At 37.9% G+C, this 24,729-nt stretch overlaps 1 protein-coding gene across 12 annotated transcripts in view; it reads right to left on the bottom strand.

Moving 5' to 3' along the window:
- Positions 1-24,729, bottom strand: part of dnc (phosphodiesterase dunce) — a 234,362-nt gene that overhangs the window by 4,966 nt on the left and 204,667 nt on the right. For 6 of the 12 annotated variants that reach the window (XM_018015209.2, XM_089476000.1, XM_089476002.1 and 3 more), the window contains 4 exons: positions 16,832-16,870; positions 4,670-4,774; positions 2,496-2,679; positions 2,329-2,422 (listed from right to left, as the gene is read on the bottom strand). In XM_018015209.2, coding sequence (XP_017870698.1) covers positions 2,329-2,422; positions 2,496-2,679; positions 4,670-4,774; positions 16,832-16,870 — 422 coding nt within the window. The remainder of the gene's footprint in view (positions 1-2,328; positions 2,423-2,495; positions 2,680-4,669; positions 4,775-16,831; positions 16,871-24,729) is intronic. The other 6 variants (XM_089475998.1, XM_089476003.1, XM_018015217.2 and 3 more) reach the window with 3 other exon arrangements.

The raw sequence follows: 24,729 nt of genomic DNA, 5'->3' as shown, positions 1-24,729 counted from the left end.
ATGTTTGAGCTAGTCTATAGAGTATTTCCATGTCGTTGTTGTTGTCTAGCGCCAGCTCTTTAAAATGCACATAGAAAACAAATATGCACACATACATGCGCACGTACACACACACGCACACCAGCACATATGCCCATATAGAGCCTGGCACGTATCCTATCCATAACACATCGCTAACCTGCCCCACGGCTACGAGCTCGACGCAAAGCTGTCTCAGCTGCCTGCTGTTATTTTTTTTTTCTTTCTTTCTGTTTTATATATATACTCTACACACACACACACAGACACAGAGGGAGAGATTCAGTGATGTGAGTGTATGCAGACATATGTACATATTTTGCATACGATTTGGTTTTGGTTTTGAGTTTTGAATCTGAAATCCGTTTCACATTTGCTTTTTTTTTTATATTTGCGCTCGAGCTTAACGATTTGCCTGATTAACATATGCGACAGCCACAAGATATTTACACTCTCTCTCTCTTTCTCTCCCACTCTCTCTCTCTCTCTCCCACACACATATGTAAATTTAATGTGAAGCCGTTTCAATTAAGCGCGGGCGCCACACACGCATTCGCAAACGCAGCTAACGCCATGGACATTGCGTATACGCAGAGTCGACTTATCGACTGGGCGGACGCATTTATGTTGTGCTGGCCATGTGTATGTATGTGCGTGTGTGTGTGTGTGACTTTTAGGTTGCCCCAGTCGGCAGCTGCTTCTGTTTCAAATGAAGTGTTACAAATAGACATTAGGGTAGGCCTCTGTGTGTGTGTGTGTTTATAGGTGCCGGCCGTCTAGGCTTGGGTGAAATGCGATTTTATGCTTGATAAACTACAATAACAACAAAAGCAACTACCAAAGGCTTAGGCCAAAAAATAAAATGCGCTAGTGGCCGCAAAGGTAGACAGCACCACGACAACAACAAAAAATCGGACAGTTTAGCCCTAGCCCTGCCCATTTTAGCCATTTAAGTTGAGTTCGAGCCGGGCTAAGTTCCGTTTCGTTCCGTTTCGTTTCGTTTCAGTTCGGCTTTGGCTCAGCTCAGCGAAGCAGAAATATGGACAAATGTGCAAATATGTTGCCCACCTTATGCTTGGCCACACCCACACTTTTAGGCGTCGACCCTGCCCACGCACACTTTTTTGTCTCTCTGTGTGTGTGGGTATGTTTTCTCCTCTCTGTTTTGTTTTGTGTGTAACTCTTTCGCTTTGCACTACGCGCCTTTGTTTGTGCATGTCCCGAGGCAACGTCAAACGTGGTCATAGTTTTTCTTTCTCTCTTTTCTGCTGCTAAAAGGGGTTTGGTGGCGTTTGAGCGGTGAGGGAGCTGGGTCTGAGGTGTGTGTTGGCGGCGGGGGCTTCGTAGGTTAAACAATGAAATTTCCACTTCATCTGTTTTTATGCTGCTCTGCATAATTTAATTTTGCACTTTCAATTCGACGGATTTGGTTTAAGTCCTGTTATTCCACTTTTCCCCCCACATTTTTTATTATATTTAATTTTACTCTCCTTTTCTCCCTCTCTCTCTCTCTGTGTCGTGTTTTACTTTCAGCTTTTTCATTTATGCATTGTGCAGCTCTTTTCTGTGTGGCATTGTTGCTATTCGCATATCACAAAACTTTTTGCTTTTGTTTTGCATAGTTCTAATTGGATGAGTGGCGGGTGGGGGGCGGTTGGCTGCTGCCCGCGGCTGGTGTTGGCACTACTTGAACTTTCCTGTGGTTAATGCAATTTCATTGCATACTTTTGTGTGTGTGCGTCGCTTGTGTGTGCAAAGCAAAAGCAACAACAATCAAAAATGTCATCAAATACAGACAAGCAGCCAGTTGAGCTGGCTTAGGTTCTTGGAAGCATCTTTGTGTGCATACTTCAAATGCAAACGATTTTTTCAAGATTTCTATATATTTTTGCTGTCCAATATTTAGTTATGGATTCATTTCTATATATACACTATATTTTGCACCAACTCTCATGGACTTCTCTGTAACCCTCCTAAGCCTTGGAAAAACGCGCTTTAACCATTTTTTTCCTGGATGCAAGTTGGATGTATTTCTGAGTGTAAATCTCCTATCTATTCTAACTATTATTATACTTTTCCCTTTTCTGCCAGTTTACAGCCATTTTTTGTTCATATAGGCTATTAGAATAGAATTGGTAAAATTATTTTTGACGAAAAAATTATATATTGAAGTATACGAAAGATAATTCTACCAAACTTTCTATTGTAATTCTGTTCTTAAAGATTTACATGAAATGTACCGATAACAATCACTACCCATACAAATTTCTGCAAGTTTTATGATCTCTATTCATAGATTGTCGAACTTACCCAAAAATGTTGAACAAATATACTCGGATATTTGATTGCCCGATCTGCTGGACTCGCTGAAGTGTGATAGCTCCTTGTTGAGCATGCGTTTGAACTGTTCGATAAATAGAGATGATACATAATGTGATTAGTTGTCGATTTAGTCGATAGAGGTCGTTTAGACGCACCTTTAGCGACGCCATGTCAGAGACACTGCGATGCGTTTGTATGGTCTCCAGTTGATCCAAACACCAATCTAGTTCCTCAATAGTATCGGTGGCTAGGCGTGTGTAGGCTTCATCGCCTTGTGCTAGTTGGACACCGCCAGCATTTCCGCCCCGTCCGGATGATGATTGAGCTGGCCGCCTGGATCTTGTTTGATTAATACATGATTTCCGCACGTACACACACACATACACACACGCACGCACACACAGAGACAGTGACAGAGTGAGAGAGAGGGGGAAGGCAAGGAAGGAAGTAGGGATAGTCAAAGGAAGTTGGGGGGTTATGAGTGTGGGGGAGGTAGACGTTGAGTGGGAATGCACGAAATAGCATAGGAATTGTTTTGATTATGAAAGGAACAAGGTACAAGGTACAATAACAACAACAAACGAGAGAACAAACACAAATCGCAAAAGAGAAAAAGAAAACAAAAAAGACAAACAAGGTAAAAATTACAAGAAAATTGAATTGGAAAACGATCAAAAGGGGGGCAAATGGGAAAAACATGGACAAAACAAAGTGAAATATGCAAAAACAGAAAAATAAAATTCAAATGAAATTGTGAATTAAACAGATAGTTGGAGGTGTGAGGGGGGAGCCAAGGGAAGTAATGCATAAGTAATAGATTTTTTTATTGTTATTACAAACATTTTTTCCGATTTTTTTTTTTTTTTTTTAACAATCACACACAGCAAGAAATACACGTGTTTTACAACATTGAGAGTTGGGATTTTTTTTTTTTTTTCATTAAAACAACAACGATAAGAACAACAATTAAATGTCGTTAGAGTCGAGCGAGCGAGACAGATATAAACACATATATAAAACATAAATATATATTTATAAATATATATTCATATACAAAAGAGAAAGAGAGAGAGAGAGAGAACGAGAAAGAGAGAGAGAGAAAAAACATGAACAAAATTGAATTGCAGAATCTGTGGTTGGTTTTTCTTTGTTTTCTGTACAACATTTAATAAAAAATTATCGATTAGCTTAAGATTTAATTGGCATACTCCAGGGGTTTAACTTATGCGACTTATTCGGTGGGGGGTGGGGGTGGTGTTTTTACTAACGCCCATTGGCGTTCTCATTCAACACACACATTTAGATAATTATGTAGATATTAGTGCCAATAAGCAACAACATCAACATCAACATCCACAGCAGCAACAACAACGACAACAACAACATCAACTTAAAGAGACATTTTTGGGATTCCAAGCAGAGATCGCCCCTCCCTCACCCGCCCCCAGCCACTCTGGCTCGATGATTGCGTCCAGTTCAATAGAACTGACAATTTTCTAAATTTGAGTTCCGTCATATTCGATGGAAAAATTATAAATAACTAAATGTACGGTACGGTTTTTATTTGCGGTATTTTTGGCACGTCAACACGATGCCACACACATAGACACACAGACATATACATATATACACTGAGGGAGAACACTCACAAACCGTTGTCCCGACGCCCCATTGCCTCCGCTTACACCACCCACCGCCACCCACCTAGCACTGTGGTTTGTTTCTTCACATCATTGTCGTCATTTCTGTTTAAGTGGGTCTTTATTCATTTGCTTTTGTCTCTGTGTGCGTGTGAGTGTGTGCACACACACACACACACACACACGTACACATATGCATACAGACGAAATTATTGTTAGTCGGAAAAGTAGATGAATGCCTAACGTTTTTGTTGTTGTTGTTCAGATTCTGATTGCCGTTGCTGTTGCTGTTGTTGTTGTTGTTGTTGTTGTTGTTGTTGTTGCCACTTGATTAATTAAAGTGTGAGATGACAATAAGATATTGAGAGAGCACACACAAAGATAGAGAGCGAGCGAGGGACATCGACAGGCAGCAAGACAAAGAGAATCAGATAAGGCCAAAAGTTAGAGAGGGAGAGGGAGGAGAGTGAGATATATATCAAACGTAACAAAGTGGAGGGAGAGAGTTGCTATTTGGGATAATTTGGAGTCAGGTTTTTCGAAGAATGAAAAGAACGAATCCTCTTTGCTTGTTTTGTCATGGATCGCGGGGGCCACAAGCTTTAATCATTTCGTGTAATGAGTTTTTCATGTACATATGATAGGATAGAATGGGGCATGTGGGCGTGTCAAGGTCACAATCGACTTACTTGTTTGATGCTGGTACATTTGTCAGACTTAATAAATTGTTGCGCACTGAACGTAAGCTGGCTAAAATTTGGGCAAACGGCGTTACAATGAGATCCTCGCCATGGCTGCAATAGAAAGAGAGAGAAAGTTTGATAAGTATATGTATGAGCAGTTGATAATCGGCGGAGGCATATAGAGATATATCAATACCAAACACAAGATATATAGGTTAAAGTAATTGAATTTAATTAAAAGGAGCTGCACAGTTAATGATGATAATCTGTCTAATGCATGTTACATAGATGGAGAATGAGATAGGAAATGAGAAGTTTGTAGTTGATACCTTGGGTAACGAGCAAAGGAAATTAGAAATAGCAAAAGAAGCGAATTCCAGAAGTAGATAAATAATATAAATATGCAATAGAAACATATAATATGATTGGCGAGTGCAAGAAGCAAAGAGTAGCGAGTGACAGAAGCAGGGGATGGTGGAAGTAACGAAAAGTTTACACTAGTTAAATCAGCATAAATTATGGATGATAAAAGTAACGAGTAACAGAAATGATGCATGGCAAAAGTAACGAGTAAAATAAGTAACGAGTGTTTATATGTTAATAAGCGAGTAGCAGACGGTAGTAAAAGTAACGAGTAAAATTAGTAACGAGTGTTAATTATTTAAAACAAAAGCGAAGCGAGTCAAAGAAAAGCGAGTAGCAGCAGTGACGAATGAATGATGTAAATTGATGTACAACGATGAACCCAAGAATGAATGAATTTACATAAATATAGGTAAGCAACGGGTAACTTAAATATAAAATAAGAGCAGCAGCAAATACTATAACTAGGTTATGTGTGGAGTAGCAATAATACCAACAGATCTAGCGATATACACGAATACCGATTCATTTAAAAGCAAGTAGCAACTATATCCTTATAAAGTAGCGAGTATGCAGTATAAAAGGTGCCTAAAGAAAGGTCAAAAGTGATGTTTCCTTCGTTAACAGTCTTCAAACAGTTCTTGAGTTTCTGTCATTGCTTTGGTCACACTCGGCTCAAAGTTCATTTGACGTTTACCGTTGACTGTGATTCCTCGCCCGAGTTATTAATCTCAATAGACACGTTATCGCAGGCATCGAGTAATCCTCTCTCGTTAACTACAACCGTAAAAAAAATTTGAAATCGAATAGCGCATAAATTAGGAGCTACACTGGTCTGCTTCCATTCCTATTCTCCTCTAATTAATATATACGCACATAGATATATTTTATTTTTAATTTCGCGTTTTTTTTTTTTTTTTTAATTTTTTACAATAATTTTTTTTTTAATATACGAAAATGATGAGCTGATTTAAAATGAAATGCCTATGTGCTTAAACCGATTGGCTGGCAAATCAACTGGAATACTCGCCGGTGCCTTAACGCCTGAAGCATTCGATGATATGAAACTCAGGTGCCCAAAATGAGGGTCGTCAGCCAGGCCGGCCGCAAAAGGTCAGCGCGCCATGGCCACGAATAGATTTGGCCCAAAAAAATAAAAATGAAAACAGAAAGAGATACAAAGGGAAAGGAAAGTTGGTGAATCATGGCACAAAGGACGACGCTCAAGAACTTGATGCAGGTTGGCTCCACAATTTTATAGATATGCGGAACGAAAGCGACGCACACAGTTTGTGGGAACGTTTCTGGTGGCACACGAGCCACTTGGCTTGAAAAATTTGTGCCGAAAATAAATATTAAATGGGCAAAAAAAAAAAAAAAAGGAAAAATTAAAAAAGAATATTAAAAAATAAATATATATATCATAATAAGTAGACGAGCACGAAGACGTTGTCGTTTGCGTTGACAAACAAAAAATGGCATAAATTAAAGTAAATAAAATAAAATATTAAAAAAAAAAAAAACTGTATAAGAGAATGAAAAAAAGAGAACATCAAATAAAGATGCAGAAAAAAGTTTAAAATAAACAAAAATAAAGTTCTTGGCCCATTGGTGACGTCACGAGGCGACGTTGGCGGCGCCAATATTTAAATTTCAGTTTTTATTTTTATTATATGTATAAAAATATATAATAATATATACATAAATATACCCTGTAGTCGCAAAATGGCAATAAAAATGTTTATTTATAGATTGTACAACTGCGGAAACTAAAATGGGTATTGCTACTTAGCAGCCATTAAGCATGTGTGGTCAGGGCCCATACATGGGCATAGGAGTTTGGCATAGAATTTAACGCTCAGATTGTATAGGTGCATACCCATGGCAGTTGATACTATGCTAAATTCGATTTAATACTCTTTTAAGGGTTACTAGGAAAGATTCCATATAGGAAGCTAACAATACAATTGATAGCTTTATTTAGCCAAAAGCTGTTATAATAGATGCTATCACAAGTTCAATGTTTGTCGCTATCGATAAGTCGATTGACAGTCGATAACTGCTAAAATATGTCAGCCTATCGATACGTCTATATGCCATCAAAATCAGGATATATTGATATGATATCAACTGTGTATATAATCGATATTGTCGATGGATAATATATACTACACAAAGCTATCAATATGGCATAGCTGAATCCTATATATATAGGATAGTATAGCTTTAGTAACTATAGCTTCATAAATGAATGATATTGATATTTTCAGTTATTAAACCTTTGGTAGTATAAAGTATAGACAGCTAGCGACTATAGAGATAGTATATTGGGCATATAGCATATAGCTTAATATGCCCCATTAAGTCATCATATACATATGCATATATTTTAATAAACATATATTATAAATCTAAAGTAAATGCTTAGAAATTAAATTGTATATGCATTTCATGTACTGCCCTAAATATTTCAGGGAAACTTTTCATCGATAAACTATAAAAACATGAAAACATAAAAGTTATTTGAAGCCTTGTTACTAGGTAAGTGCAAGCTATGCCAAATTTGTACAGCTTTTCTATTTTTATAGATTTATATATATATTTATAATTATGTATATAATTATATATATGAATGTATGTATGTACATATGTTTTTCATAGCTATTTCAGCTTTAAAGCCAATTGGCTGGCAATGAAAATGGTTGGAAATATTGAAATATTCATAAAAGATTTTGCGACTGTTTCACAAAATGTTCAATGTTCAATGCGACTAAGCGATGCCTTTTTAAATGAAACAGCAATATTAAATATGTACATATACATATACATATACATATCTATGTATATAAAAGCAGATATAGGCAGAGGCAGATGGGTAAAGCGTCAACGATATACGATTAATGATGCCAACTCATTTACAGCCAGGTTGCCCTCGGCTCTCTCAGTCCCCTACCACAATCTCTCAATCTCTCTCTCTCTCTCTCTCTCTGTCGGTAGCTTGCTTTGCGGTATGTTTGCCTGATTTTTGGCACGTCCCACTGCTGCAATATATCTATATCTTTCTGTGCTGGTGTGCGTGTGTGTGTGTGTCGCAACAATTGTACAAAATATGTTATTGTATATGTATATGGTATGCTCGCGCATCCATCCATCCATTCGTTTGTCCATCCAAACACACATCTAAAGTGGCTGCCATAAACAACAACATAAACAACAACAAGCGCCAAGCGTTGCCCATATGCAACAGCATTCGCATCAGCCCACCCCACCCGCACCGCATTCGGCCCAGCCCCATGAACCCGCCCCCCACCATTACACGTTCAGTTTGAACTCTTCACTTTTGGCCCCGTCGCGTCGCTAGACTATGCAGCCAGACGAAATGTTTTTGCCAGCGATTTGTCATTTGAAATCATGTCGCGCCGCTCGGTTCACATTCGCATATTCGCGTTCGCTCGTCTTCTTTTGAGCACTTTAGTGCGATTCTAGTTTGTTATTCGATTATAAATACTGCGACGCAGAAAACAAAAAAAAAAAAAAATCCAAGAAAACAAAACACAAAAACAACAGCAAACAAATGAATAAATAAGAAAACATGTTCGTGACTCATCCGGTGCGTTCTGGCCGAGGATCTATGCAGCTAGCCGGATAACAAACAACAAGCAACCCGAATGCCATTGCATGCAATTACCGCAAATCATCCAGAAAGTGTATTTGAAATGAATGTTTGGTGTGTGCGACTATGGGCATTACAGTCTATAGCACAGCCTTGGCTACCCTTGATAATCGCACTAATAATCATTAAAATGATTAAAGTAACTTAATTTCAAATTAAAAACTTACATTTTGAATGGTTAACAATAAAATTGCTAGCAATACATATCGATAATTTAATTTTAATAGAAAATTGCTTCGAATCTTAATTTCGATTATTTGTTATTGTTAACATAGCTAGCGTTACATTTGAGCACTGCTTGGAAATGTAAGAGCTATCGATAACATAGGCGTAGATATTTTAAAACGTAGCAACTAACCATACTATCACATAGCTATCGATTAGATTAGATTTGGTTACAGTTTAACAAATTTGAAAATGAAACTATTCACTCTTTTAGACTTATCGATAACATAGGCGTTAATATATTAGAACGTAGCAACTAACCATACTATCACATAGCTATCGATTCATTTGTGCACAGCTGAACTAATTTGAAAATGTAAGCTATTCACTCTTTAAAAGTTATCGATAACATAGACGTAGATATTTTTGAACAAAGCTTAACTAGTTTTTAAATAAACATTTTATACAAAATTTAGGTTTTTAATTATCACATAGATATCTTTATATCTGGACACAGCTTAACTATTCACTCTTTAAGACTTATCGATAGATATTTAGATATTTTCGAGCGTAGCCACTGGCATATGTGTTGTATGGTTACTTTGCTTAACTAGCTGTCATATTATAGTTTTAATAACTAAAACTATAGCTATATGGCTGTCGATTCAATTGAGCACAGTTTAACAAATTTAAAAATGTAAACTTTTCACCTTAACAATTATCGATAACAGACATAGATCTTTCTGAATGTAGCTGAACTTGTTTTCAAATTAAAAATTTCATAAAAATCATAGTTTTTTAAATTATCATATAACTTCTTATATATACTAACACAACTAATCTGCATATAATTTAAAAAGAACTTTTTGGCTGTTTTTCTAATAAACAATTTGATAAAACTAAGATTTTAAATAATTATCGATAACATAGCTTGCAGCATATTTGGCTGCAGCTTTGAGTTTTTTTCAACTAAAAATTTGTTAAAACATTCCATATTTGGGTGGCTATCGATATGTTTGGCCCTAGCCAAAATTATTATGCCTAATACCAAATTTGAAACAAAACATTTTTTCCACTGAATTCTTCTTAATATGCTCAGCTGTGCTGTATATTTTGCTTTGATAAATTCCGAGTTTTGTTGACCTGTGTAGTTATTACCCAAGCATTATGAGTCTTATTAAATCAATGAGCATATGAAATGAGTATAGTTCAGGCATTATTAATGCAGCTAAAAGCTGTGCAGGCGCTGCAAATAGACGCTCTTAATTGACTTCGACTATATAAATATCTGCTCTACTAATAATAGTTAGACTGATGTGTGTGTGTGAGTGTGTATGTCTGACTGTGTGTGAGTGTGTGTGCCTGCTCATAATTAATAGAGAAATATGTATGGTCGAGATGCGTAAGTAAATAAACTGGCAGCTGGGACAGTTTGCGTATATTTTTGCTGTTTTTTGCTCGATTTGATTTGTATTTGGTTGTTTGTCATTAAATAGATGAAAATATTGCGTGGGCGATCTCAATTTATAGTTGATTTTGAATCGCTGTCGTCGCTAGCTGCTGTCATTGTGTGCGTTACCTGCGCTGCGATTTGATCGAGAACATGTTATCGCGATCGGCCAATATGGTGACGGCCAGATCGTCCTGCAGGATCGACGGTATCATATTGAAGAAGCTGTGCACGCGCGGCAGCGACGGCGACGAGGCTGAGTTCTTGTTTAACATGATAGTGCACACTCATACACACACACACACACATAGACACAGTAAAAGAATGTGAAAATAAATTATGGCAATTGGCACATTTGATTCGAGCCGGCTTTGGCTTAGACCAGGAAGCGCCTGGCTAACGGGATGCCGATGACGATCGCGATTGCGATTGCGATTACGATTTCTGTTTTCCGATTACGATTACGATTACGATTACGATCATTCAAATATCAATTTCAATTCCAGTTTGCAATTTGCAATTTCAATTTCAATTTCTATATAACTGTGCGCCGATTGCTTTGATTGCTCGACAACGATTCTGCGAACTATTTCAGATGACAACAACAATAGCGACAGCGACAGCGAGACGACAAGGCGAAAGCTTTTTGAATTTTCCACGAGTGCGCGCTGGCCGAGAATGAGCGCGTCCCGCGGCGTGGCCAGCAAAAATACAAAACTCAAAACACAACTCGCACGCTCAGGAATGAAAAAAGAAGAAAAATTATTGTAGAAAAGCGACGCTAGCGTTGGCAGCGACATCGACAGCGACGTCGACGTCGACGTCGAGCAGCTGGCAACGGACGGCAGCCATCAGCTGAGCTGAACGTAACGTAAGAAACAAATTATATTCAACTTAAAAAAAATATATAGATATATATATGTGTATGTATAAAAATATAAATAAATAAAATTAAATTTGTACATGTGAGTGCGACTGTGAGTGTATGTGTGTCATTTCATTTTCATCATTTGTGCTCGTTGTTGTTGTTGTTGTTGTTATTTTGCGCGCGCGCGTCAGATTTTCGCTTGCTTTTCATCTTGAGCAGCAGCAACAACAAACGAACGAGACGAACGAACTGACACAACATGTACAACATTTGCTCAATTATAGAAATATACAGGGTGTCGCCTTGACACACATTCATTTATCGCGCATAGAACATAGAACATGGAGATAGACCCATCTCTATGAAGAATCTGGACAGTAGTATACGTACGTATATATAGAGTCGACAGCAGTTAAGGAAACTTCAACCAAAACTAAGATTTAAGTGTATATCGTATGTGTATATACTCTATATAGATATATATAGTACAGATCTGCTATGATTCAAATTGATATCTCAAATATCTTTCTGATATCTTCACCTAAAATCATTTCCATTGCTTTTCATGGATTTTCATCGACGAACTTGCAAAGCGTTAGCAAATGGAGGAATATCAGCTATTTAGTTTTCAAGAGAAGTCGATTCAATTTTAAGAATTTTTCTAATAATATGTGAAATTAATTATTATTGGTTGCTTATATGCAGCTAATCATCGCTATAAAATCTAAATAAAATTCAAATATCTCAAACCAAAATAAATAGTTTTTATTATTAACTTATAAAGTGCCTTAGACTCATGCTCAGCATAGATAGCTATAGCTTACATAGGTCATGCGATTCGCAGAAGAAGAAGAAGCACAAAGGGGGTAAGACCAGGGACAGTAAGAGCAGAGAACAGAAATACTAAGGAGAGATTTGTTCGAGTCGCTGTAAGCATTTGCTCTCATTGAAAATCTCTCCCTTCTCTAATGATTAATTTTTTTTTTCAATTATTTTTAATATTCACTCTTACAGGTTACTTAATCTAAGCAGAAGTCAATAAACTTCATTTTCGTGGTATATTAATGATCTCGATCACAGAGAGAGTATGAGCTACAGTCTATCGTCTAGTTTAGTTTAGAGATATTAAAAGTTCATCAAAGAAATGCCAAAAAGAAAAACTAGATCATTGGAAACATCTAATATGAATAGGTATAGGCCACAATGACTTGAAGCAAAGCTAAACTAATAGTGCACCCTGTTAGATAGCTATGCCAAACACGCACACACACACGCAGAGGGACACTCACACACACGCACGGTTGACATATCCAATGTCCGGCAAGTCAGGCAGCGCGTCCTTGCCTGACATAACACAAGAACAGCAACATCATCATCATCATCATCATCATCAGTCATTATCATTATGATCCACTTCATTATGAGCCGTAGAGAGCAGAATTTGCTGACTATAATGCCTTCCACCTGATTGTCTATCTCTCGCTTTTCTTGTTTTCCAACAATTCACGCAAAATTAATTTCATTCGCTGTCCGTCTCGCTCGCACGCACGCTGTGTCAAGCGCCTTCGTGTTGCTGCTTGTTGCTGTTGTTGTTGTTGTTGTTTTCACTCTAGACGCGCACTTACCTACGCTAATGTTTAATAAATTCTCAACTCAAATTGCCATTTGGCTGCCTTTGAGCGATCTGCAATTATTTTTTATTTTTGGTGTGTTGTTGTTGTGCGCTTAATGAACGCTCATTACATAAGACAGCGAGAGATAGAGAGAGAGGGCGAGATAGAGTGGCAATGAAGGGGAGAGCGAGAGCGCGCTATCCTAATATGCATATTTATAATTCTAACTACTAACGTTTATTTTTAATCTCTCTCGCTAGTTAGTCGCAACTGCGCGCACACACGTAATTCTAATAATAATTTCGAGCAATTTTTAATTTAGCTAACCTACTTGTTCTTCTTCATCTCCTCTGTTTGTGTGTGAGAGAGATAATGAGTCCAATAGGCCTATTACTCATACGCCGCCTGGGCCGGCGTCGCTTTTCATTTTGATTTTCAATTTTCGATTTCAATTTCCCCCTAGTCGATTGCACACAGACACGGCCGCTTGCCGATTACGTTAATCATTTGACGCCCGCCACGCCCACTAGCTCACAGCCCACTTAACCACGAGCGGCGCTGCATCTAATAAACAACTGCGGCCAACTGCGGGTCAGCCGGCGTAACATCAAATCTCGTGACTGACAGACAACGTGGGCGCAGCGCAGTCGCCATCGAATCGAGTCAAGTGCCTGATGAAATTGTTCATAAACATTAAGAAACAGCCAGAGACACAGACACACGCACAAACAACACACATACAAATGAAAGCAACATAGCATACGCACTCTTTCAAGATTCATCCAAAACGTTTCTAAATTGCTAAACTGCTAAGTGTTTCAATTTTAGATATTCCATAAATATTATAATTTAGAATAATTCATAAAATCCCATAACGTAACTCTCAACTCCCTCAACAGCAAATAGCTCATGAAGAGCTTGAGTATTGCAGTTAGGCAAGTAGATTGGCAAATCTGATCCTAAGATGTACTGGAAATACTATTGAGTTTCTCATATGAGCTATAATTAGGTATAATATGGGAAGCTTAATAGTATTTCCAGTACATTTTAGGGTCATATATGTCAGTCAGATGCATAAACTTGACTACCTGCTTTACCTGTATATGAGAAACCTAATAGTATTTCCCGAACAAACAAAATTTCTAAAGCTTGGAATCCTATTTTTGAATGGAGCTTCTTTATCAAGTTTGCAGAGTGTAATAATGCCATCCAGTTGAATGTACTTTTTAAAGCATAAGTCTCTAAAGCACTATATTACGAGTCTCTAGTATTTGATATATGATGAGAAGAAGGAGCTATCCAAAATGCAAAATATACTAAATCTCTGTATTCATTACAGAAATCACAAACAGTGAATTTTAAGCGTTCCTCTATTGTAATAATTAAGGCACGCTTAAAAATCGATAAAAAAATTATCGATTTTAATCGATCATCTGGTATCTGTATATTATTTCTATTCTTGTATAGATGTTAAAGATGTCAAATCTCTAGCTTTTGTGGTGGCCATGCGAACGTGACGAGATTGACTCAGCTAAAAATCCCAACCAGGTTTGTATATATTTTATCGGCTTTGCCGTAGCTACTTCTGCCTCTTACATATGTTTTAACAAGATCAGATCTGCCTAAAGATTGTTTTTTCTGCTGCAATACCTTCCAAATTCAAGTCTAAGTGTGATGTCTTATATAAATTAACTCTTATAAGAATTATTGCAATAATCTGTAACAACTTTCTTTATACTTACTTATCTTTGTATTACATTTAACCCTAATCCTTGCTGAGTGAAATATGATAGTTGCTTCTTAATGAAATAACTGAAATTCGATTTTGGTATTTCACAGCTCAGCTTTTTGACGCATGTGTGAAATGCAAATGCACAGAATATGGATACATTTAGTTGTTGTTGTTGTTTTGTTTTTGTGTTTTTGGGTTTTGCCGACTGCATGACAAATCTGTGTGGGATGCATTTTTATTAAAAACACAAGAGGCCACTCAAAGCCATGCAGAAACACACACACACACACACACACATCAGAAGTGGCACACACACACACACACACATATTTTTGGGGTGTGATTTGCATTGGGCGCATGTCAAAAAATGTTGGCTCGTTTGGCAGCGTCAGCGGCAATTGAGGCGGCAAATTTAATACGCGAAAAGAACGTATTTTATTTGGTTGGTACTCGCAGTCCCAATTCCAATCCCAATCCCAATCCCAATCCCATTTTCTTTCCGATGTCACGCTGCGTATGAATAATATGTACGTTACGTATACGCCAGCGTCGCTGCATGTGGCCAACCGGGCAACATATGGCTATAAGGGACGCTGCCAGAGAGAGTGAGAGATCGCTGCGGTTGCTATGGCCTGTGATTGAATTTTGCCAACGACAGGCCAGCACCGCCTTCCCAAACAGCATCCAAGAGCCTCCGAGTGTTTGCCCTTCTGCATTCGGACTGACCGAATTTTCCCATTGCTCGTACAGGAAATAGGAAATGTTTTTCATATTTAAATTAGCTGTGCTGTTCATCTTCCCTTCTTCGTCTGCCTCTGCCTCTTCCTGTTTTTATATCACATCTTTGGCAGCTTTCAGTCAGCCAACATCCCGCGGCCACACTTTTCGCCTTTAATTGCCCCAACGACAGCGACAGCGACAAATGATGACTGCGCTCAAAATGTGGCGCATCGAGTGGCACGCGGAACGTCATGTGAGTTGCTCAGCCAACAGGCCAACAGGCAAAATAATAATAATGCAACAATCAACGTGATCTGACTCACGTATAAGCGCAATTCTTTGACATTCTTTCGCTGCGCTTTAAAACACTGTCAGAGTTATCGAACGAGTAAACAGCGAGAATTGTGCAAACGAAATTTGATATTCAATGCAGCTCGCAGTTGATATGAAGTTGCGCATTGAGATGGGGAAAATGCTGATGCTTTAAATAACTCGTTTTTTTCATTATACATATAAATGTTAATTAGATTTCTGTATATAATATAATAATATATAGAGTCTAACTTGCAGTCGATAGCTATCGATTGCTGAGATACTCTGTTTTTGGCTGCACTCAAGAAGTGACAAAGTTCTTAAGACATATATGTATATATGCATATGTATATACAGTAGAATTCCGATAATTCGAAATGGCAAGGGGATCCGTTTTTTGTTTCTTCGATTTACACAGAAATTCGAATTATCGGGAATTATTTTCCGATTAATCTGAATAAAATATGCGTAAAAGTCAGAGTTGCCCAGGAAACCAGCCAGCTATTAACATCCTATATACACTAATCTATAGTAATATCTTGATTATTATTCATATCTAATCAATATACATTGATATATATTTTTTATTTAATTAAACTTCTTTTTATTTGCTATTTACTGGATAAATATTTTTTGTATATACATAGATTGATTTTTCCTATAGACTATAGACCGCTTAGTTATACGAAACCAATATGCTCTTGTTGCAGCTCAAAAACAGAGTATAATTATGTTTTAGCCTGCTGGAGGCAATTGCTGTGCCCAACATGGCCAGAATGAATAAATTAACTAACTAATTGCGCTGAGTAATTAAAATAAATATGGAAGAAGAAGACGAACAAAATACTTGATAAAAAATGAGATGCATATAAAACAGCGTCAAATTATTATTGCCTTTTTTCATTTGCAAATATCAAAATATATATGAAATATATATATTATATTTATATATATAAATATATTTTTTATCAAAGGGGCGCAAAAGAGTTCTATTTGCAGTGTGGCAAAGGCAGAGGCAAAAAAAAAAAAAAAGAAATTAACGCCCGGTGCAGACAGGCGTGCAAAACAATTATGCAACCGTACAAAAGGAAAAGAAATGAAAATGAAAATGAAAACAACAACAACAACAATGGCAACAACAATACAAACATTGAACAAGCAAACAGGCAGGCTGACAGGATTAAATAGGGATTACATAGGTTAGATGCACACAAACAAAACACAAAAGATAGAAAGTTAGCTAGATAGATAGATAGAACTGGGCATACGTACGATCTGTCAATGAGTATAGAGGCCTCCTGGTCTTTAAACCTGCAAAAGGGTTACAATAATAAACAACGATAATAGTACGAATAACAATCATAAGTCGATAGGCTTAAGAGATAGTTAAAGAAAAGCTAATAAGTACGAGTACGCAGCACATGTAAGCGATTGCCAGCAATCGACTTGGGACAGACAACACAAAACTTATATAGAAATTAGGCTAAAACGAAACGAAACTAAGGAGCAGAAAACAATAAACTATAAATAAACACGTAAGAGTTCTCTAGTCGGTAGTGCTCGACTAGGGAATACCCTGAACTCTGTGCAGAGTTGTTATGCTAAGCATTTGAGGCACGATAGAGCTGTACAGCTGTAAATAGTTGTTCAGCCCATACCACCAGGTTGCCAGAATACAAAATATATAGAGTCTCAGAACCCATTACAGCTGAGAGCTTCCATCTACACTTATAATACCAAATCGAATGATCGACTTTTATCGATAACGAGGAAATCGAATGAGTTATTGAGAACAAAAATGATAGTCGTAGTGCCTATATTTATATGTATTTATTTATACAGGAATATTTCACAAAACTACTATACTATGATCTCCCTTTTTTGATGGGTTCTGGATATAAAAATACAATTTGATTTTTGAGCTTTTCTAGACTTACAGACGAACAGACATAGCTAGCTCGACTCGGCTCATCCTACCAGTAGCACAGAGTTCAGGGTATACCGACTTATTCAACTAAAAGTTTTTCCTATTTTCCAAGACTTGAAAATTTGTTTGTCTTTTTTTTGGCCTTTCAATTTTAGTTGTCGCTTTGCATAAATAATTGACGCTTATTTTATTATGTTAAGCTAAATGCAAATAAAAAGGTGAACATAAACTGTGTGAATGGGTCTGTCTTTCTCTCTGATTGCGTATGTGTATGTGTGCGTGTGTATGTGTGCCTGTGTGTGTGTGTGTGCTTGTCTGTGCGTGACGCCCTAAGGTATGCAATGAGTGGCAAATGGGATTGAAGCAGCTTAATTGAGACATCACGTGCAGCAGTTAAACGATATGTTCATGGCTTAGCAATGTGTGGCAAGGGTCGGGCTAAGCAGTGGCTCGTTGGCAGCCACAGCTACAACTACAGCCACAGCTACAGGCATAGTCATAGTCACAGTCACAGTCACATTCGCAGTCACCGTCACAGTCACCGCCACTGACGTAGACAATGCGACGGCAATGACCCCGTCGGCAATTGATAGATAAGCGACTGGCTGCTCGGGGGCCATGCCATGACGTCATTCTGTTGCGCACGTCACAACTGCAGTCGCAGTGGCCTGCACACAAAAAGTCGAAGTTGAAGTGTTGACATTTAACAAAAAAAAAAAAAAAAAAGAAAGAAAAACAACAACAACACACACACACACTGACACACACGCACACATGGCAGTTGTGTGTCTCTGACTTGCATTTTAAACACTTTGCAAATGCCAACGGCACAAACAAACACAGAACAGCACAACGCCCACTGGCCACGCCCCAGCTAGCGTTATTTTTTTTTTTTTTTTTTTTTTTGCAAACGTGCTGCGTGCTCACTCTCGCACTCTGTGTGTGTGTGTGTGTGTGTCTCGTTTGTGGTGTTTGCTGCATGTTCCACAATCGAGCTGGCAAACACACCTGCTTTTTTCGCCTTGGCATTTAACGCAAATTAACGCCTGAATGGCTTTCAGCATTGGGGCCCTGCTATCAATTGCTTTTGAGCTCGTCCAGCACTTTGATCCATCTGCAATTAACGTGCGCTTGCCACGGCCACAACGTCTGCTTGTGATGCCAACTGATTTGTAGTTGCCGACATTGAGCTGATTTTTTCAGCTGCCTACGCAGAGATAAAGGACTACAAGAGTTGAAGCTGTTCTAGTTGAACGACTGGGAAATACCCTCTGTATAACGAGCAATTATTTCTAATATACTAGGCATTCTAGGAATCTATATAGATTGGCTAGGATATTACAAGTTTGTTATCGATTTAATCTATTTATCATACAAGCTATCGATTATTGCATATAAATTTGATATGCCTGATATATAAGTGAAGCCGAAAGCCTTGTTAAACCTTTTCACTATCAGTAATATTTCTCTATTTGAGTTTGTAGAGCTTTTAACTTGATATCGATTTAAATTATTTTGAAACTCACAATTAATCGATTACTTCTGATTTGTTTGATAGGCTGGGCATATTTCAATGCTATCATATGGGGTTGTTCTCTATTTGAATTTAGCATTAATTTATATATTAAAACTTAAGCTTTTCACCAGAATCTTGAATCGATGCAATGGCATGATAACAGGTCAAAGATCAAAGAGGCGAAAATTTCAGGTACTCTGCAAGCCTTTTATGATGTGCTTTCGTAGTTCATATATAATGCCATAGCCGAACCATTAACATTGGGCATAAGTCCACTGGGCTCTTGAGCTTATTTTTCTCATTTCCTAAGCAAATTGTGGATGATATTTTCACATAAACAGAAGTATTATGAAATTATTTGGAATGCCTGATAATGCCGCAAGTTTCACTTTATCAAACAAACTTTTAGCTTATCAAATCGAAATTGAAATTAAAGTCAACTTCCTGCCTCGAAATCTTGATCTCTTGATCAAATTTATTTGCCATCAAGGTAAAAACAATTTTTTTTTCAACTCAGGTTTAGCATAACCTTTAAGATCCTGAACAATGTATCTATTATTAAAGTATATATATCATAGATACGTCTGATATATATAGAATAATTTCAATCAACCGCTTCTGATCTTAATCTGCCTCGAATCGTTTTGATCGAAACTTAATATCAAATGTTGGTCAAAGTTTTGCAAGTTTTTGCTATTTATTAATCCATTTAGCTCTCGCATTTAACTAACATATTTAATTGAATCATTTCTGATGCTGCTGGTGCTGTTGTTGCTGTTGTTATTTTGTTGCCCTTGATATTTGCCAGCCGCAGTCAGTCAGCTAATTATTTGTTATTAGTGTTGAAATCTTTATGAAATTTTCACTCAACTTGTTCGTTGTCGTTGTCATGACAGCTAAGCTGGGGCCAGTCACTGCCAAAGTATAAGGTATATATAACCGAGTGTACGTGTGTGTGTGTGTGTGTGTGTGTGTGTGTGCTTGCAATTGACAGGCTCATCAACAACATTGTTTGAAAGTGGCAGACTGGCAGACGAGGGAACTGCGATATGTCTCACCAAAAATATTCAAGTTGATTGAAAGCAAACGCAGCGAACGGACCCCGGTATATACGCTCTAGAAGACGACGTCCGACAGCCAGCAAATGTCTAAGGGATGGACGGGGTCGAAGGGGCCTAGGGGCCTAGGGGCGTAGGGGCGAGGCGTAACTAGAGGCCTGCCAAAAACTTTAAAGCAGACCCAAAACTTTTTGGCCTGGCCCAGTCAGGCCGAAACAGCAGCACCAACAACAACAACAACAACAACAACAATGAAAAAAGTGTATATAAAGAAAGCCAAAAGAGAAATAAATGCAAATTGCGTTGCTGTCGCTGCCAAATGGCCGAAAAGGGAGCCAAGCAATATACCCGAAAATACCAAAAATACCGAAAATACCAAAAGAAAAAAATATGTATTTATTTCAACTATGTATAATTAAATCGTTGCTATGTTCTAGGCCGTGGGCCACTGCACTTGGGCAGAGGACCGGGGGAAGGGGCACAGGCCCCAACTTTGGCCAACCATGTTTTGTATGACACAAAGACACTTTCACTTTGAGTCCAATAACGGCGCCTGTATACGGCCCCTATGTGCTAGCTTAGATTATATAATGTTTATGGCCAGCACATAGTTGAGGTTGAATCGAACTGGGGTGTTCAGAGTGTAAGAATTGTGGGTGTAGTAGTAGTGGTAGTTGAATAATATGGGGGTAACTCAATATAAATAGTTCTAGACCTGAGTCTAACCTGTCACTATCATCTCTCATCCAACTTAGGTCTTATTATTAATGTTGGCATAGAATTTTCTTTGGATAATATGAGGGTCACTGAATCTATGTCTAGACCTGGGTCTAGGTTTTCCTTATGATCTATAATCCTGCAGTCAATTAGGCTGCACATCACATAGGTCTATATGATCCATCATGATCCTTATGATCCATCATCCAGCTTAGGTGTATTCCGAGTATCTTATGGGACAGTTTATATTTGTCTTAATTGTTTATGTGGGCATAGATATTTTGTTGGATAATATGTGGATAGCTCAATGTAGGTCTAGATCAGGGTCTAGGTTATCCTTATTATCAATCATCCAAAATATGTGTAGCTCTAAGTTTTTATGGGATTGTTTCTAATAGATAAAATTTTAGTTGGTTAATATGGAGGTAACTCAATGTAGGTCTAGATCTGGGTTTTGATTAACCCTTTGACCTACAATACAGCGATCAATTAGGCTGCATATGATACAAGTCCACATTGACATTATGACCTATTCAGCCGTCAATCAGGACATCAGCTTATAGTAATATTCGATTCTGATTATCACAAATAAGCAAGTTCGACAATAATTGCTTAGAGTAAAACATTTAGTTTAAGCATTTGAAGCTATACATCAAACATCAAAACGGAAGAACAAAGAGAGACATTTATACAGTGGGTAAGAGAAGTAAGTTTACGCACATCCAAAACTGTCATTCATTTGTATGAAACATCAATGATAGCATAAGGTCTTCAAGAATTACAAGATATGCAGAGAGAGAGCCAGCCAGAGACAGCGATAGAGATAGGGATAGCTCAAAGTTAAAAGAAATAGATAGCCAGAGCAGTGATAGAGATAGGGATAGTTCAAAGTGAAATTAAATCAATATGAGTTGAGAATGCTGATCCATGATAGCTGTGAACTAGATCTAAGCGCTCTAGCTGATAGCTATAGCCAACACTCTTTTGATAGTGTATTAGCAATGTCGTTGCTTTTGCTTTGATGGGCGAAACGCTTCAGCTTGAGTGGCTTGAGGGAATGGGGGCGATTGAAGTGTGCGAGGGCCTTAAGTGTTTTGCGGTCCAAATATTTTTGCAATTTCTCATCTGCGTTTTGCGCGATATATTTTGGCGCTTTGGCCTTTGAGACGGCAGGCGACTAGAGTGCCAAGAGTCGTGTAAAAATAGCTGTAAAATTCTTCTCTGCTCAAGGTTGCATTTGGCCGCTGACCAGATGCCCAGCTAATTCCATATGGTGGTGCTCTGGCCTGTTTTGTTTTCGGATTTCGGATTTCTGTTTTCTGTTTTCAGTGTTGTGTTTTGACTTTTGACATGATGCTACCTGATGCTTTGATATCGTTCATCTTGTTTAGTGTAATTATTCTGTTCCTATTGTTCATTGATGCAGCAGCAGCAGAAACAACTAAAAGAAGAAAAACTTGTCGCACCTCGAGCACAAAACATGGCTGTCAAAGAGAGAAAATTGTATTTCCGGTTTTCAGTTGCGTAATGCACTGTGTGTGTATGTCCCTTTCTCTCTGCCTCTCTCACTCTCGTTTTCTCTCTCTCTCTCTCTTTCTCTCTGTAGCTGCTCATTCATGTGTCATACGAGTGACATTGGCATGCATATTTGGTATCCCCCAGGTAAAGCTGACTAACTAATCAAAGCCCGAATAGTTCAGCAAAAATTGTGGCTAAATGTTGTTTGTCATCCATCGCCAGAGCTTCCCAAAAAGTTGCCAATGCTATTTATTCGAGATGCCTGCCAGCGTTGTCAAAACAATGGTCAAAGCCGGGTCAACTCACGGCCCAGAGCACAGAGCAGCTGACGCCGGACAACGAACAGCGGACATTGGACGTTGGACGTTGGACAACATAGCAAAGCCGTAAAGAGCATATAGACGGTTTTGGGTGAGGTGACGTTGCCGGAACTGCTGGAATGGAATTTTTGCCAAAGAGGCAGCCAGATGTGGCAAAAGGCTTGCTATGAATTTCAGAAATGCCATCAATGGGACGGCTCTTGACCACCAGCAGATGATGATGTTGCCAACTTTGCTCCAGAGGCGGTGCGCTGCAATGCCATTGAAATGTGGCAAAGTGCCTCAAATGCCGCAAACGATGCTGCACATTCACACACACACGCACACACACACACACGCACACATACACACACACACACGCTCGCACGCACACTCATATATGCAACATAGGTGTGGCATTGCGAATTGTGGCAGCATTTCCAACACAAAAAGCAAAGGCAGCCAGACAATAGCAACAGATGCTGCAAATTGGTAGCACAAATTTAAGACTTCTAAATGAAAATGTTCAAAAGTTACGGGAAGAACAACAACAACAGCAACAACTTGTCTATTGGTGTGAGGTAAACACCCAGGAGAAATTCTCCATAGGCATCGAGAGTGGCATTAAAGTAATAGAAAAACTCGAAGAAGCCATCGACTGTGGAAGAGTACAGTGCTCGGAATTAGTAGTAGAAGAAAAGTTATCAAAGCAACACGCCACACAGGAGTCGGAGCAGGAGTAGAGCAGCAGCTAGGGCAAAAGCACTCAGACAGAGGAAGCTGCAGTTGACCAGCAAATGTTTGACATAGTAGTTTGAAAAGGAAGCAGCTGAGGCAAGTACAAAGTTTCTACTACTTTCACGACAAATTTAACCCGCACGGATTCTACTCCTATTGCTACGAGGACAGGAAGAGCACGAATAGGAGTAGAAGGTCTATTCTCTATGCATTGGAATAGGAGTAGGAATTCAAGATCTAGTCTAGTGTAAGAAGTAAATATAAATCTAATCATCTTTCATATTCCAATGTATAGAATATTTTAAGTGTAAAGTTTAAAAAGTGAATGTCAGGTAAAGTTAAGCAGGATTAGAAATTCAAGTTTTAATCGCACTTGTTATACCATAGTATAAGATGATTAGTATAAGAAGTGCATGCAAAGTTGAGTAGAAGTAGAAAATTCAGCTCTAGCCTCACCCCAATACTATTGTATAACATGTTTAGTGTATGTAGTAAGTGTAAAGTGGAATAGGAGCAGAAATTCCAATTTTAATCGCACTTCTTATACCATAGTATAAGATGTTGAGTATAAGAATTGCATGTAAACTGCTCATAGCACATCTTATACCATAGTATAATCTATTTAGCCTAATATGTAAGTGTAAAGTAATGTAAAGTAAAATAGGAGAAGAAATTGAAGTTCTCATACCATAGTATAAGATGTTTAGTATAAGAAGTACGTGTAAAGTCGTAGTAGAAACTAAAGTTTTAATTGCACTTCTTATACCAAAGCAAATGTATACCAAATTTAGCCTAAGAAGTAAGTGTAAAGCAATATTAAGTAAAATAGGAGATGAAATTGAAGTTCTTCTTATAGCATAGTATAAGATTTTTAGTATAAGAAAGGAACTCAAAATGGTATTGAAGTTCAGCTTCATGTTCTTGTCGCACTTTTTGTCAGCATAAGATGCTTAGTATAAGCAGTAAGAGTAAGGTAAAGAAAAATGAAATGGGAGCAGAAATTTAAGTTCTAATCGGACTTCTTAAACCACAGTATAAGACATTTAGTATATGTAGTAAATATAAAGTTAAGTAATCCGCAATAAGAGTAATAGTTGAAGTTGTATGGGCAAGAAATATACTAAAGTATAATAGGAAGATTCGAAAAGTGTCAATTCGTAGTAGCTCAAATGGTTGTAATAGGTGTAGTGGTAGTGGTAGAAATAGCTATAAATGTGCAAAAAAAGGAAGAATATTTGTAGTTGTAGTAGTAGTAGTAGTAGTAGTGGAAAACGTACTAGTAATATATAAGTAAAACTATATACCCAAATGGGAATCGAAATAGTCGAAGTAATAGTAGTAGAAAGTGTTGCCAATATAGAGTAAAAGTGCTAACAGTTATATGGGGAGCGGGCGCA

This window comes from Drosophila arizonae, chromosome X (assembly GCF_054131065.1).
Source record: "Drosophila arizonae isolate 15081-1271.41 chromosome X, UAZ_ARI_1.0, whole genome shotgun sequence".
NCBI classification, from domain to species: Eukaryota; Metazoa; Arthropoda; class Insecta; order Diptera; family Drosophilidae; genus Drosophila; species Drosophila arizonae.
This window is presented reverse-complemented; position numbering and strand designations above follow the sequence as displayed.